Below are 16015 nucleotides of genomic sequence, written 5' to 3' on the forward strand. Positions count from 1 at the left end.
CCTGCGCCCCAGCGCGGCGCGGCCCCCGCCCGGCGGCCTCCAGCCCGTGGGGCTCGGCTCGCGGGGAGGACCCGGGGTGGGCGGCCGCGGGCCGGGGTAGGCGGGCGGCGGGGGCGCCGGGCGGCCGCCGCCCCAGCTCTCGATGGTGCGCGTGGCGCGGTCCAGGGAACTGCTCACCCCTGCCGTGGTCACCATGTCGCGCGCCGCCTGCAGCATCTTCAGCACACTGGCCTGGGCCGAGCCGGCGGTGAGGTCGGGGCTGGGCGGGCGCGCGGGGCTGGCCAGGCTCTGCACGCCGCTGAAGCAGCTGTAGATGCCCTGGGCGGAGGGAGGGGACAGACTCACCGTGAGCCGCGCCCTGCCCTCCCGGACCGCCCCCACCCTGCACGCCCCTCGCCCAGGTGGGATCCATCAACTCAGGCATCTCTCAGTCCCAGGAAGAAGCTAACATTTGTTGCAGCTGCTGCTGTTAAGTCCCTTCAGTCGTGTCTGACTCTGTGCGACCGCATAGACGGCAGCCCACCAGGCTCCCCTGTCCCTGGGATTCTCCAGGCAGGAACACTGGAGTGGGTCGCCATTGCCTTCTCCCTAACATGTTAGGTGCCTCTTATGTCCCACTGGGAGCATTTACAGAGGAGCTCTGAGGCGCCAAGAGATGAACTCCTTCTCCTAAACTCACACAGCTTGTAAATGGCAGTGAGGACTCGGACCCAGGTCAGCCTGGCTCCAGAGTCCTGCCCTGCCTGTTGGAGAAGGGCTCTGCTTCTCATCTGCTGCGTGATGCTGGCAGGCCATGCCACCTCTCCAGACCTCAGTTTTTACATCTGTAAACAGGGCCAGGGGCCAGCTGGGTTGGTGCCCCTACAGCTGGGGCCTGGCTAGGGCGTGGGCACCCACCCTGCTGAAGGCCAGCAGGAAGTCCAGCCGGGACGTGTTGGGCACGGAGTGGCGCAGCTTCCAGTAGACCAGGTGCTCCCAGGCGAAGACCAGCAGGGCCAGCCCCATGGCCACAAGCAGCATGTAGAAGACGCCCGCCATGTTGTCGATGTCCAGCTTGCTGCTCATCACCTCGTTCTTCTCGTTCTGGCAGATCCCCGAGAGCCACACGGTCTCCAGCCTCTGGGTCTCCCCTGGGGGCGGGGGGAGGCACACCTGGCTCAGGGAGGACCCTCCCAGCACTCACCTAGGCCTGCAGTGGGGAGGGGCCTGGGGCCAGGGTACCACCCACCTGTAGGACTAGACAGGGATCCAGCCTTACAGGGGAGGATGGAGGAGGGGAGCAGAGTGGGAGCTGGGGGGGGCAATGTCAGCCTCTGACACGCTCGCCTCCCACATGCCCAGGAAAGGCTTGTTGACTGGGTAAACGTTATCAATCATTTATTCGTCAAAGACTTATTGATCACCTGCATGCCAGGCATGGCGCTGGGCACACAGAGACAGAAGACCTAGGCCCCCGGGGAGGCTGCAACCACCTTCACTGGTATCACTCACATTACTCTGCAGCACTGATGGAAAGCCAGTTTATCTAACTGGGACTCGAAATTCAAAGCTCTCTCTGGGTCTCGGAGCAGCCCAGCTGGGCCACTCACGGGTGTGAGGTCTCGGTGCCAAGGCCAGCCTGGGCCGGGGCTCTGGGATTAGGCTGGCACTTGGCACCACCCCCAGGTCCTCTCAAGATGAAAATGGAGAGAATTCCCTGACTGTCCAGTGCTTAGGACTCCATGCTTCCACTGCAGGGGGCACAGGTTCAGTCCCTAGTCAGGGAACTAAGATCTCACATGTCCCAAGGTGCAGCCAAAATAAATCAATAAATAAAAGATAGCTGTTGTTAAAAAAAAAAAAGATGGAAATGGAGGGGAGGGGTCTTGGGAAAAAGTAAAGGAGTTCAGACACCCCACCCCATCCCCCACTGTGTGGCCTGAGCTCCCTCCTTCAAGGACTCCCCAACTATTTCCTGCTCCCTCCTGGCCAACTCATCCCTCCCCAGTCTCCCTCCAGTGTTCCTAATGCCCCCATCCAACTACTGTGCCAACCTCCCACCCCCAGAGCCTCTCTTCCTGCACACAGGCGCTGGGCACTCAGAGAACAGCAGTGGAGATGCTAACCAGCCACCAGGTAGCTGTCCCAGCCACGGGCTTTCTCATCCACGTGGGACCCACCCCGGCCCCCACCAGAGGCTGCACCCACCATCTCCCAGGAACTGTAGGAGCGCCAGGTCTATGGCCCGCTTCCAGTGGGAGTCCTTCTGCATGGCGATGCCATAGCCGGTGGTGGCAAAGACCTTGCCAGAGCCGATGGTGACCAGCTTGCAGCCCTCGTCCTTGCCCGCCATGTAGTTGAGGACAGCGGCGTCATAGATGAAAGCGTCCAGCTTCCTGGGGGACAGGCTGAGCCCTCAGGCCGGCAATCAAGCAAGGTGCGGGACACTGAACCCGGGGCTTGACGGGGATCTGGGCCATAAGAGCCCGCGGGCCACCACCCAGGGGAAGAGGGGATGGGCAGAGCCTTCTCCTCCCTGGGGTCCTGGATGCAAAGAAGACCCCTGCCTGGGGCTTGGGAACCCCACCTCCCTCCTCTTCAGAGAGGCCAGGGGGGTTCTCTGCCCCCGGAGGACACGCCCTCCCTGCCCTCCGGGCCCCTAAAGACCCTAAGAAGGTCATAACCAACACTTGGGGGCAAGACTGAACCCTGGTCAGTACCATAGCTGTGCCCCTGGGCTCTGGTGGGTGTCCATTTGTGACTCACTCTGCCCCTCCCCAGTAGTCCTACCGGGCAACCCAGCCTCACCGTCCCCACCTTGGGTCTCTCGGGGAGACACGTGGGTAGAGACAGTCAGAGGGTGGGTACAGGACTGCAGACCCACCCCATCTTGAGGCTGGTCAGTGCGTCCTCCACCGAGCGCTGGTTGAACTTGACCATGTGGGTGTGCATGTCGCGGTAGTTGCTGCGGATGTTCCGCTCTGTGCTGCCGTTGGGCACCGTGCCAAAGCGGAAGGGCGGGTACTGATCCTGTGGCCGCTGGAACTGCGGGCAGAGGGCAGCTGTCGGGATTCCTAACCCTTCCTCCGACCTTCCAGGCGCCAACACCCCCAACCCCATCCCTGCAGCCTGGATTCGCACAGGAATGGCAGAACCGTCTTAGAGACTGACTGAGCCAGGCCTGTGTCTTACAAATGAGGACACGGAGGCCAGGACACGGAAAGACGCACTCAAGACGTACTAAGTGGGCTTAAGCCACTTCTCCCCTCCCCAGGCTCCCTGGCTTCTTCCTGCTCCCGCCTCCAGCTCAGATTCCACTGACTCCATCTGTCCTGCGTCCCACCCAAGGCCTGCCCCTGCCTGCCCGCGGCATCCTCCACCCCGCCACCCTCCAACAGCAGGGGCTCCAGAACCTTCTTATCGCTGAGTCCAGACACGGTGTCGATGTACTGCTCCTGGATCATGAAGGCAGCCAGGTTGGCGGTGTAGCTGGCGAGGAAGATGACGGCGAAGAAGGCCCACACCAGCACCATGATCTTGCTGGTGGTGCCCCGGGGGTTCTCAATGGGCACCGAGTTGTTGAAGACCAGAGCCCAGAGCAGCCACACGGACTTGCCGATGGTGAAGGATGGGCCCCCAGACCCTGGGGGCGAGAGGGCAGACGCTGGGGTTCCTCTTGCCCGGCACAGAGGGCATCAGGTCCAGCCCACCTGAGTCCACGGCTCCTGTCTCCACTAACCCCATCCCTGGCCTTCCCCACCCCAGAGCACGTCAACTCACTTTGCTTCTCCCTCTCATGTATCTGATGGGTCCCCTGCATGTTGTCTGAAGGCCAGGAACCCCCACTAGGGGATATTCTCTGAAAGGCTCCCCCCCCCCCCCCCTGCCCCATCCTCTCACTCACTAACCTCCCCCACCCCCTCCACCCGAAGCCCTGAGCCCAGCCTTCCGGGAAACTCCAAGCCTGCTCCCTCCTCCCAGGGCCGAGTGGGAGCTTACTCTTGCCGCTGGTGAGGTTCTGGTTGTAGCTGACGGGGCTGAAGTACTCGAACACGAAGACAGTGATGGCCACGACCGCAAGGCACATGACGAACATCATGACCCACACGGCAGGGCTGTAGGGCTCTGGGAACAGAGGGAGGTGGCTCAGAGGAGGCCTGGGTGCAGGCAGGTGGGTCCACGTGCTCACCAGCCCCTTGGACGGAGCAGAGGGGTCTCTGACTCTCAGAGCAGCGGAGCCCCAGGGGAGACGCCCCCTCCTAGGGAGACCAGGCTCCCCAGCAAGCCTTGGTCTCCCCTCTCCATCTGCTCTGGGACAGGGTCCTATCACCCAGTGCTTGCCCTCCAAGGGCCCACCCCAGGCTCCACACATCCACTTGGGGGTCCCTCCGCACCACCCTTACCACCCCAAGCCGCACCCAGGAAGGCCGAGGGGGAGACGGTGCCGTTGCTGCGGGCCACCATCACGCTGATGCCCGTCTCCACGAAGGGCACGGAGAAGTCCACAATCTCGGAGCGCTCCTCGTTGATGGTGAGGGAGCCGATGGCCATGTCCGCCCGCTTGTAGTACACCTGAGGGTCAGGCCCAGATCGGAGGAGGGGCTCCCGCTCCCCTCCTGGCACCCCTGCCAGCACCCTCCACCTGAGTCCTCAGAGCTCCACCCTCGGAGTCATCACTGGTGTCAATACAGTCCCCGTGCCAGCTCGGAGACCCGTGGGAACTGGGCCTGGGACTCACTCCGGCGGAGCCCCAGCACAGGAGGAAACACCTAAGGGACCATCTTGGGGGAGGCTGACGGATGTCGGGGCGGTGAGGGCAGAGGCAGGCAGGTGGGCTCGGGCAGCCTGGGGGCGGGCCTACCTCCCCGATCATTCCGTTCCACACACCGCGCACCCTCTTGCCATGCTTGCCGTTGGTCACCAGGTACAGGTCATAGGAGAACTTGACCACCTTGGCCAACTTCTTGAGGATGTCGATGCAGAAGCCCTTACAGCAAAGCTTGGTGTAGGGGGCCGCATCACCGCTGCTGCCGCCAAGAAGACCACTGGGGTCAGAGCCAGCGGCTCTCTCAGCCTGGCGTGCAGACCCTGCCCCCATTCCCGAGCATTAGACACACACTCGCCCGCCGTCACTCAGCTCACACCGCCCCGCCCACCCCCGTGTTCTGGCGGACCTGAAGGTGTGGTTGCTCTGCCGGCGGCAGGGCACAGTGTTGGGCACGCAGCCGCCTGTGCCGGGGTCGGGGCTCTCCACGATGACAAAGGGTCGCTCCTCCAGCGTGGCCACCGTCAGGTGCCGGCTGTCCACCACGGGCTGCAGGGAGGCGCTGTAGCGAGGCCACACGGGGTACTTCATGTGCAGGACGCCGTGGTCCCAGCGCCCCACCTGCAGAGGGTGACCGGCCTCAGCCTGGGACCTTCAGCCCTACTACGCCCATCCTGTAGGTATGGCTTCTGTAGGGGGGCATGCCAGGACCAAGAATCCCCCCACCACTCCTAGGATCACATGGGACAGGCCAGAGCAGGGCCTGGGGTGAGACAGTTTGGAGAACAGGAGAGTCAGGGAAAAGGGCTGGGCACGCCCAGAAGGGAAGTCTTCCCTGCAGCCTCCGCGGCCTCTGTTCCCCACACTCTCCAGTCCAGCTTCCACACTGCTGCTAGCCCAGGGAGTCTTCCTAAAGCCCAGACCTGAGCCTGTCTCTCCACACTCATTCCCAGGACCCTCACACAAAGTCCTTAGCCCAGCACTCAATACCCTTCACACTTAGCTTCAACTTCTCTCCATCACCCCATCCTTCTTCCCCAATCTCCACACCCCTGAACACATCGATTAAAAATGCTCCACATCCTTCTTTCCCTTGGTCTATATGAGACTAGCATCCCTTCTGGGTGGGCTCCTACTCAACTGTCTATAGCCCAGACCAAATGTTCCAACTTCTGAGAAGACTTCTCCAGTTTCCTCCTTTGAAGGCAGAATCAATTTCTGCCCCTCCTCTCTACTCCCATAATGCTTTGCAAACCTTCTTTCATAAGCAAAGATCTCCCCAAAGTCTATTTGTTTCCATCCATTTAGCCAACACAGCTGTGAGTTACTCCTCCAAGGGCAGGACTGTGCAATAAGAGTGCTTAATAAGTTCTATAGTAGCAGGAGGCCGGGGTGGTGTGGGAGCCCAGAGCAGAGGTGCCTAACCCACCCTGGGGGACCTGGAAGGCTTCTCAGTGGAGATGTTTCAGCTGAGACCTGAAGGACGAGGGGCCGGATAAGGGGCAGATGGGACTCTCTGCTCAGCTGTGGGGCAAGGAGGGGGGGACACAATGAAAGAATATGGAGGGCCCCTGGGCTCACCCCCTTCTCACCATCTCCCAAAGGCGGTGCCGGTTGAGGGCAATCACCACCATGGTGGGCTGGACCAGGTACCCACCAGGGCTGAAGGAAAAGTCCCGGCCCTCCCAGGTGACATTCAGTAGGTGCCTGCGAGGAGGGGAGAAGCCAGTGTCCCCTGAGCCCTGCCTGCAGCCCAGCCCAGACCCGGACGCACTCTCCCCCGCCTCCTGCCTCATCACCACCCCCAGCAGGCAGCGTTTGTGTATTTCCTGCTCTGTCTCCTTACGTTGACCCCCAAGGTCCTCACTACACTCTCACACCCCGCTCTTTTCTCAGATGAAGAAACTAAGGCCCAGGGAGGTGAGCTCACTCGACCTCAGGTCACGCAGCTAGTGGGAGGTGTCACAGGCAAGCCCAAACTCCCTGCCACCATAGGCCTTGAAGCACCCACCTCACACCCATGTCCTGGGCAGGTGCCTACCTGTAGAAGGCCTCCCGGGCAGGGCTGAGGGGCCCAGGGTGGGCGTGGCAGTCCGCAGCTGGGGCGGGCAGGGCACCATGCTGGCGCCGGTAGCCATGGGCGCCCAGGGCCAGGATGGCCACGCCGTCTCGGACCTTCTGGCGCAGGCTGAGGCGCCAGCTCTCGGTGACGACGCTGATGAGGCCCACGGGGAAGGCGGCAGGGGGCGTGTCGGTGCTGCCCAGCGCCAGGCTGGGCACCAGCCACACGTGCCCGGGTCCCACCAGGCCAGCCTGCGCCGCCTCGGCGAAGAGCACCTCGGCTTCCTCGCGCGAGCAGTAGGCCACCAGCACCGGGGCGTCGAGCTGGCGCAGCAGGCGCTGGGTGTGCTGGCGCGCCCCGCCGGGGCCCAGCTCCAGCGTCAGCACGTCCAGCAGCCGCCAGCTCAGGTAGCTGGCGTCGGTGACGGCGCGCACGCCCTCAAGGAAGAGAGCGTGGCCGGGGTGCAGGCTGGTGATCACGGCGAAGGCGCTCCAATCATACTCCTCCAGCACCTTGAACAGCACCTGCAGCTGCTGCTCCAGGGACACGCCCAGCTGCAGGAAGGCAGAGCCCGACTCCTGCGGGGCGGGGGCGGGGCTTGAGCGGGGGCGTGGCCGTCATGCCCCGCCCCTTGGTTAACCCCACCCCGCGTCTCGGCATCGGAAGACGCTGGGCGTCCCGGGGGCCCCTGTTCCTGCTATGCCCTTCATCCCTCCCCCCGGTCCCGCGCGTGGTTCCCAGCCCCTGCTGCCCATGAAAATCTCCTGGAGATCATTTTTTAAAGCTTGCTGCCTGATCAAGTCTGGACCGCAGACTGGCAGCAGCAGCGTCACCTGGGCGCTTGTAGGAAATGTAAATTCTCTGGGGCAATGCACATCTGCTAGGTCAGATTCTCTAAGGATGGCGCCCAGGGATCTGTATTTCAACAAACGCTTCAATGACTCTTGAGCCCACCAGTCCCGGCCAGCTGAATGGGCCTCTCAGAAACGGTACACTGGGCGTCTGTATTTTTCTACCGCACTGTGAGAGTGGAGAGTCACGCGTGCTGAGAGATAATGTCAAGCCCAGAGGCAACTGGGAAAGCTCCATCCTCTACGGAGCCCTGGCGATGAGAAAGTTCCTCCTCTCCCCTGCGTTGGCCACCACAAAGCGCCCTGGACCTACCAAATCTAGCCTGGACTAGGGCAGTCCTCTCCAAGCTGTGAGCCCCCTGCTGCCACTCCACCCCACCACGACTTCACCACACTGCGACTGTCCCAATCTTTTAAAAAAGCAACTCCATGAAAACCCTATAAGACAAGCAAACCAGTTCCTTCAACAAACAAATTTACAAGGAAAAGAGAGAGAGATGGGAGAGAAGACTTGAGATGGGGACTCGAAAGTCGCACCAACCAATCGCCACGCGGGACGCTAGTTTGGCTCCTGCTTCAAGTCAACAGATTTTACCATACCCGTTTATGACGTTTACGAGACAATGGGGGAAGATTTGAACACTGCCTGGATGTGTTTTGCTGTTAAGGGATTTTTATTGTTTTTTAGATGGGATGATGTATGATGGTTTTATTATTTTGTAAAGTCCTATCGTCTAGAGTTGTGTACTAAGGTATTTATGGATGAGATAAATATTGCATCTGGGTTTTGCTTCAAAATAATACAGAAGAAGGGAAAGTGAGTGGGGGTAAGGATAAGACATGGTCGGCCTGGGTGGGATAGGGGTTACCTGGGATCATTAAACTCTACTTTTATGTATGCTCAAAATTCCTCATAATAAAAATATAAGCATAAAAGACGGGCAAATAGATCAGTCTCTCCCCTCAACACCTTCAGCTCCTCGCTTTCTTAGGTTGAAACCCAAATGTCTCTCCACGTAGTCGGGACCTCACCTCCCTCCCCAGGCTTCTCTTGTTCCTTAAACACTCTGCTCCTTCTCGCCTCCGAGCAGCTGCACTGCTGTGAACTGCCTGGAGCTGCTGCCTTGGCCTAGGACTCTCACTCCCGCTCCACCCCACTCCACACACACTACTTGTCAACCCCCCCTCGTCCTCCAGGTCTCGGTTTAGGTGTCACTTCTTAAGAGACCTTCGTCTCTGACCAGCCCCGGACCCAGAAGTGCCCTATTGAACTCCCATGTGGCATCCCGTGTGTTCTTCCAGATGCTGATCCCAGCTGCGACTGCAGGTGAACGTGTGTTTAGAACTCTCTTCCCCCAAGACAGACAGCGAGGGCTTGCCTCCCCCAGGTCTCAGACAGTGAGACCCCACAAGGTCTAGCCTGCAGGCCAGCTACTTCAGATCCCATGCCCAGCCTGGCCCTTCGAGCTGAGGTCTGGAGCCTGACCAAGGAAGGTCAGAAAAATAGGGAGAAGGCGAGCCAGGGCTGTCTCAGAACCAGAGGTGGGTTTTCCATCTGCCTACCCCTCATCCAGTCACAAATGTGAAAGCAGCTCAGAAAGTTTATCTTCCAGAACATAGAATCATCATTCCCACAGCCTTCCCCTCCCTCACCCATGTCTCTCTCAGTCCCAACATCCTTGCTGGGCCCACCCAATCCCACCTTCCCAGGACCCAAGCATCTCCCTGTCCCAGACTCAGCCCACACTCCCAGCCCCAGCCTGGCTCCAAGCTCAAAGCATGAGAAGACATGACTTTGAACGGGCACCTTGGGGGTGAGGACCACAGCAGAGCCCCCACTGATGCTGAGGATTGGCACATGGGTCTGGGAGGAGATGAAGTCCAGAATCTGGGCCACGGCCTCGGTGCCCACGTTGTCCTCAAAGACGATGCCATGGACCCGGGCAGCCCCCAGGAGCCCACAGATCTGGGTGAGGAGACTGCTGGGGTTGGTGTTGTTGACGCCCACGGTCAGCGGCTGGATCTCCAGGGGTAAGTCCAGGAAGCTCTGGGGGGTGAGGCGGGTACGGGCCTGGGCCTGCGGGGACCCCGAGCTGCCAAACACCACGGCCACCGTCACAGTCTGCTCTCCCTGCCCAGGGCCCAGCCCTGCCCAGGCCCCGAGGAGTGAGGTAAGCAGCAGGGCCGGGCCCAGGGCCACCCCCATGTCCACCAGAGAGTCCTGTGGAGAGAGCAGGGAAGGTACAGGCAGGGAGACAGAGGTGTGGAGAAAACACAAGAAGGACAGAGAGGAGGCGAAAGCCAGAGTCAGAGGGACAGACATTCAGAAGATGAAAGAGAAGAGGGAGGAGCCTCCCTCCACAGAGAGAGGCAGACAGATACAAACAGACACAGAGAAAGAGGCAGAGAGGTTAGCTGAGGGTCCACGTGCAGCCTGGAGACTGGGGTCTGGGCAGAATGTGGCCTGGACAGGTATTCATGACTTCCCTTCAGCTGTTGAACAGCATGCTTGGCTAGAAAGGCCAGACCTTTGAAACTTATCTATCTGGGGTCTGCCCCAGGGAGGTACACATCAAATGCTAATCTGTTACCAAGTGCATGGATTTGAGTCAAGGAGACCTGAGTTCAAGTCCCAGTTCTGCCACTCACTGACTGTGTGATCTTGGGGAAGTTGCTTGGCCTCTCTGAGCCATGATTTCTTGCCGGCAATAATCACAAGACTACTTCACAGCAGTGAGAGGGCTACCCACTGTTATCAGCATCCTTATTTTCTAGGTGACAGCTCCATAGCCAGGTGACGGAAGGCAGCTCTTGAAACACACACACACACACACACATTCTGCATCCTAAATTGAATCTAACATCCCTGAGGACCCTGCTCTGTGTAACCCTGCCTGGCACAAAGCCCCCTCCTCCTGGGCTCTAGACATCCCTACCCTTCCCTCCATGGCCTCAATTAGTAGCAGCTCTTCCGAAGCAGGAGTGTGACCCCACTCAGTTTTTCAGGGCTTGGGGTCACCTGCAATCCCCATAGTATCTTACATGTGAGTTGCCTCCCTGGGCCGTCGCTGGTGTGAGGGGTTTTTTAAACCTATCCCAAGGGCCTGATGTGTATCCTCGTGAAACAAGCATCACTGCTTTGGGTTGGGACCAACAGCCACACTGGTGAGTGGTGCCCAGCGAGGCAGCTCTCCCTCCCAGCTGGCTGTCAGCCACAGCTTTGCCACCCTTTCCATTTCCATCACTTCCCCGATGAAACTTCTGAACGGGAGAGGGCCAAAGGGTGACCGGGCTGGGCCAGGTTTCATTTCAGAATGAGAAGACAGGATTTTTGGCAGGGAAGGGAATACTGTACTTGCTTTTGTGCCCTTGAAATCTCCCCCTGTGTAGGGTTTCCCAGTACACTGAGAATGTCGGCCCAGAGGGACTTCCCTTGTGGTCCAGTAGCTAAGACTCTACGCTCCCAATGTAGGGGGCCTGCGTTCGATCCCTGGTTGGGGAACTAGATCCCACATGCCACGACTAGGAGTTCGCATGCAGCAACTAAAGATCCTGAATGCTGCAACAAAGATCAAAGACCCCAAGTGTCACAACTAAGACCCAGCACAGCCGAATAAATAAATAAAATGAATGTCAGTGTGATTCTAGGGTAGGGACATAAGCCCACCGTGTTCACTGCTACCTTCAATCAGAGATTTCTAACCACACCAGCAAAGGACACTGTCACGCTCCTTTCTCCTCCTGCAAGCTCTCTGTGCTCAGCTGCCCATCCCTGGGAAGCCTGAAGCCTCCCCTACTTCTGCCTCCCAGCTCCGAGTTCCGGACCTGTGCTGTCAAATATAGCAGGCACCAGTCATGTGTGATTATCAGGCCCTTAAATGAGGCTCATCCCCACGGAGGTATGCCGTAGGTGTAAAATACACATGGGATAACAAAAATTCCTTATTATAAAAAGAAAATATCTCATTAATATTTTTATATTGATCACATGTTGAAGGAATATTTTAGATACATTGATTCAGACACAATATAGTGTTAGAATTAATTTCACTTCTTTTTCCTTTTTTCTAATGTGCCTACATGTGGCTCTCATTTTGTTTCTTTCCAGCCACGTGACTGTAGATGAAGGACCCAGGTCCTCCCTCTGCTCCGAGGGGGCACCGCCCCCAGAGACTCTCTCAGATGGGAAGGTGTCCTCCAGGGCTGGAACTAGCGAGGAGAGGAAGCTGGGCCAGGTCTTGCCTCTCCCCAGGAGTGACCACACAATGCCTGTGGATGGAGGGACCCCAGTCAAGGCAGTCCCCAAGCTTCAGAGAGCAATGGGAAAGGCTTCCCAGTTGGCACAGTGGTCAAGAATCTGCCTGCCAGTGCAGGAGACACGAGAGACATGGGTTTGATCTCTAGGTCAGGGAGATCCCTTGGAGGAGGAAATGACAACTCACTCCAGTATTCTTGCCTAGAGAATCCCATGGCCAGAGGAGCCTGGTGGGCTACAGTCCATGGGGTCACAAAGAGCCAGACACAACTGAGCAGCTGAGCTCACATGCATGGCTGATTCCCTTCAGAGTACAGCAGAAACTAACACAACATTGTAAAGAATTATCTCCTAATTAAAAATAAATTTAAGAAACATTTTTTTTAAAAAGAGCAATGGGCAGATTCCAAGAGTCTCAGGCTCCACAGTCTCACCACCACGGAGCATCCAGCCTCCCCAGCAAGTCAGGAAGGTCAGACCTGAGCCCCAGCCTGACTCCATCTCCCAGGTGTCTCCCCCTGGCCTCCCACCTCTCCACCTCCCATCCAGCCACCCCCTACCTGCCCCCCTGGCCAAAAAGAGTCCTCTGGCTGCTGCACCCCTCCTCAGACAGCACAGCTGCTCCCTGGTGCCCACACGTGAAGCCCGGACACCCTGGTCCCACGGACAGAGCCCAACACACCCTGACCGCCCTCCCCTCCGTGGGCCTCCTCCTCCCTTCAGTCTGGGGGCCGGTCGGCCCCCACTGCCCTCACCTCCAGGCTTGCTCCCTCTGGCTGCAATGGCCTCTTCCCTTTGCCTCTCTCGTCTACACGACAAACTCCAGAACTTTCAGAGCCCCAGGTAAATCCCTCTTCCACAGAGCCCCTGCCTCAGTACCTCGCAGCTGCCGACGAACAGGTGGGGACACAGAGGGTCTGGGTCTGGTCCCAAGCCAGCTGCCCTTCCTCACCACCACCTCCAGTTGGGGAGCTCCGGCTATGCTTCTGGGATGGCTCCTGTCACTACACCCTGTGGCGGGAACGTGCCCACTTCAGGATGCCCCCACCTCGGCCGCTGGACTGTTGCTTTCCAGACCTCTGCCCACCCACTTGCGGGTCCACACCTTTCGCAAAGGGACTGTTAATATTTAATGAACACTCGGACCCCCCAAAAAAAGCCCGGGGGAGGGAGGCAATGGTCGGTCTTCTGAGACACTCAGCATCACCTTGAACGGCCGGAACACCTCCGCCTGCTTAGAGCTCTTCTCTCTCTTCCTCTGCTCCCCCAATCCCAGACAGCCTCCCCGCACACAGACGTGCACACACTCTCCCACGCCAGACATCTGAGGGCCGTCCCCACCCCAGGCCGGGTGCCTGGGTCCCCGGAGTCAGCCCCACCCACCAACCGCGCTGCTTCCCGGAGGAGCCTAGGGACCCCAGCTGCGCGGCCCGTCTGGATTCGCGCCCACTGGGTGAGCGACCTCGGCTCTGCCGTCGGGTTTCCCTGCCTCCCTTCTGCCGAGTGCCAGAGGAGAACCCGGACGCCAGGGGAGAAGACCACCCCTCCACCTTGCCCCCACTGTCGCGGACACCGAGGTCTCCCTCCTGCAAGACTAACTCTCCCCACCCCCTACCCTCGCCGTTGATTCCACTCGGACCCCCAGGGGAATCTCTTACACTCGGGCTGTGAAGTTCGGGGTATTTTTAGGCCAGCGATAAATAATTCATAGGGAACGTGGCATCAGGCTCCCCCCGCGGGAGAAGGGGGCGCGAGCGGCGAGAGCCACCGTCACCCGCGGCTCAAGGACACTTGCGATGCGGCGGCAGCGGCTCCGGACGCCGGGACCCGCGCCACGCCTCCTGGCGGCCAAACTGGGCACCACGCACCCCGCGCCCCCCGCCTCGCCGGTGCCCTCTGCGGACCTCCCCGGCTCCTAGGTCCCGATCCCCGCTGGCCCCAAGCTGGATCGTGCCCCAAGCCCCGCGGGTGGGGAGCGCCAAGCTCACCTGGCAAGTGGGGCCAGGTGAGCAGGTGTGGGCGCCGTACCAGCTCAATCCTGCCCTAGGGCAAATTCGGGAATCAGGTTCCAGGTCTACTCGGCCCCTTTCACGTTAGTATTCGAATTCCTCGTACCGCGTTTAGGAACAGCTTGGAAGCTGACTGGCGCAGCCAGAAACTAGACGGGCTCTGAGACACAGGAGGCCATCCCCACCCCGCAAATTCCCTTCCTCAATTTCGGGGATGAAGCCAGGGCGGTGAGCTTTGGAGGGCTGGGGGGACCAAGCCCGAAGTCCCTCCGGGGCAGCAGGGCTAGGACCAGTAGGGTGAGCGGCAGGGCCCGGCAGGAATTCCCCCTTCGCTCACCCGGCAGGACCTTTCCATAGCTCGTGGGATGCACCCTTGGGGATGCTCTGGTCGCTGGGTGACTTTACCTTCTCATGGCCCTGGCCCTGCCCGCCTAGGCCTAGGCGTGAACCACTTTCTGCAGCAGGAGGCTTGCGGCTCCCCTTCCCCGCCGTCGGGGATCCTGGTCGAAGCCCGGGGAAACCAGAGCAACGCGCTGGTGCGGCCGCCAAGGCCCAGCGCACCGGGGTGCACCGGGGTGGAGGGCTCTCGACCCTCCCAGGTCTTTTTAGCCCACCCTTCGTCTCCCAGCCTCGAGCCTGACTGGGTCCGCCAGGCGCGGGGCCAGCGTTTGGGGAGATCCCACCACTCCGTAAAGCCCACGCTGGTTCCCTGAGGTCAGAGGAGGGAGGTTGCACCGAAGAAAAAGCTGGAAGGGGAGGACCTGGGGGTGGGGGTCGGGGGTCGGTGCTCACAGCCGGTGACGGGGCGGGACTGCGAGGGCAGATCCTCGGCCGACCTCCCGGGAGCAGGCGGCCGGCTGCTGGAGCCACCGACAGCCCCTTTGGTCCTCTACTCCGCGCCCTCTCCAGCCCCCTTCGCTCTGGCCTCAGCTCAGCCACAGCTCCAGCTCCCCAAGCCCCGCCCCGCTTCCCGCAGCAACAGTTGCGGGGCTCCTAGCCCCGACTCCTGCGTCCCCGCACCGCCCCCTCCCCAGCGGTGCCGCGGCGCCTGGCGAAAAAGGGGGCCGGAGGGCTCGGTGACCCGGGAGACGAACGTCTTGGGCGCCTCGCCCGCGTCCTTCCCTCGCGTCCGCCGCGCGCGCCTGGCACCTCGGCCTCTCTCCCACACCTCGTCCCCGCCCGCCTGAGTCTGAACCCCCAGGCCGGGTGCCCCAGGTCCCGGACCCCCGGCTCCACCCGCCTCGGGCTCCGAGCGCCCGCCAGACTCTCCCCGGTGCCCCGCGTCTGTCCCCGCCGTCCTTCCCCGCGAGGCGCCGGAGCCCAGCCCCAAGTTGGCAGCGAAGTTGGCGCCCCCCGCTCGCCGCCCGCCACTCACCGGGGGGAAAGGGCGCTGCGCCCGCCGCCCAGAGCCCGCGCCGGCTGCCTCACGCGCGGTGCGAGTCCCGGCGACTCGGCTCCGCGCGCTGGCGCGCTCTGTCCTAGCTTGGCGGGCGCCTGGGCAGGGGCGCCTACGGGGCCGGTGCCCGTGGCGCGGCCTGCCGGCCTAGGGCCGGGCCCGCCCCCGCGCCCCTCCCGTGGCCCACTCGGCGCCGGGTTCCGTCCCGGGCTGGGCGGCGCGCCGCGCCTCCGGCTCCCGGGGCTCGCTAGCCGGCTGTGTCGGAGCGCTGGCCGCCGCCGCCGCCACCCGCGCGGGCCCGCCCCACCGGGGCCTGCCGCCTCCGCCCCGCCCCGGACGGCCCACCCCGCCGGCGTGTCCCTTCTCCCCGTGTCCCCAGACCCCACGGACTCGGAGAAAACAGGCTGCCGGCAGCCCTGGGTTCGAGCCCCAGGCTCACTGGGTGTGTGACCTTGGGCTGGTTAATTTCGGATTCACCCCCAGTCTGTAAAGTGAGGCCGGCAGCTTGGGGGGCTGGTAAAAAGATGATAAACACGCTAGGGACACCGGGGTGCTATTTTTCAAAGACCTGTCTATCCAGCTGGAAAGCAACAAGGCGGGGAGGCGTTGGGAATGAGAGAGCGGGGGACCCGGGCCAGTCCGAGGGGCCACAGGGACACGCAGGCCAAGCGGCCCGGGGGGGGGGGGGGGGGGGGGGG

The 16015-nt window shown here is 61.1% G+C and overlaps 1 protein-coding gene across 1 annotated transcript in view; it reads right to left on the reverse strand.

Moving 5' to 3' along the window:
• Positions 1-11145, reverse strand: part of GRIN2C (glutamate ionotropic receptor NMDA type subunit 2C) — a 12767-nt gene extending 1622 nt beyond the window's left edge. The window contains exons 1-12 of the mRNA XM_040244500.1: positions 9465-11145; positions 6786-7384; positions 6337-6451; positions 5154-5365; positions 4841-5006; positions 4398-4551; positions 3979-4104; positions 3393-3622; positions 2864-3024; positions 2188-2375; positions 898-1130; positions 26-318 (exon numbers count right to left, since the gene is read on the reverse strand). Of these exons, the coding sequence (XP_040100434.1) occupies positions 26-318; positions 898-1130; positions 2188-2375; positions 2864-3024; positions 3393-3622; positions 3979-4104; positions 4398-4551; positions 4841-5006; positions 5154-5365; positions 6337-6451; positions 6786-7384; positions 9465-9980 (2993 nt within the window). The 5' untranslated portion in view covers positions 9981-11145. The remainder of the gene's footprint in view (positions 1-25; positions 319-897; positions 1131-2187; positions 2376-2863; positions 3025-3392; positions 3623-3978; positions 4105-4397; positions 4552-4840; positions 5007-5153; positions 5366-6336; positions 6452-6785; positions 7385-9464) is intronic.
• Between the last annotated feature and the right edge of the window lie 4870 nt (positions 11146-16015).

This window comes from Oryx dammah, unplaced genomic scaffold, assembly GCF_014754425.2.
Source record: "Oryx dammah isolate SB20612 unplaced genomic scaffold, SCBI_Odam_1.1 HiC_scaffold_8, whole genome shotgun sequence".
Taxonomy (NCBI): Eukaryota; Metazoa; Chordata; class Mammalia; order Artiodactyla; family Bovidae; genus Oryx; species Oryx dammah.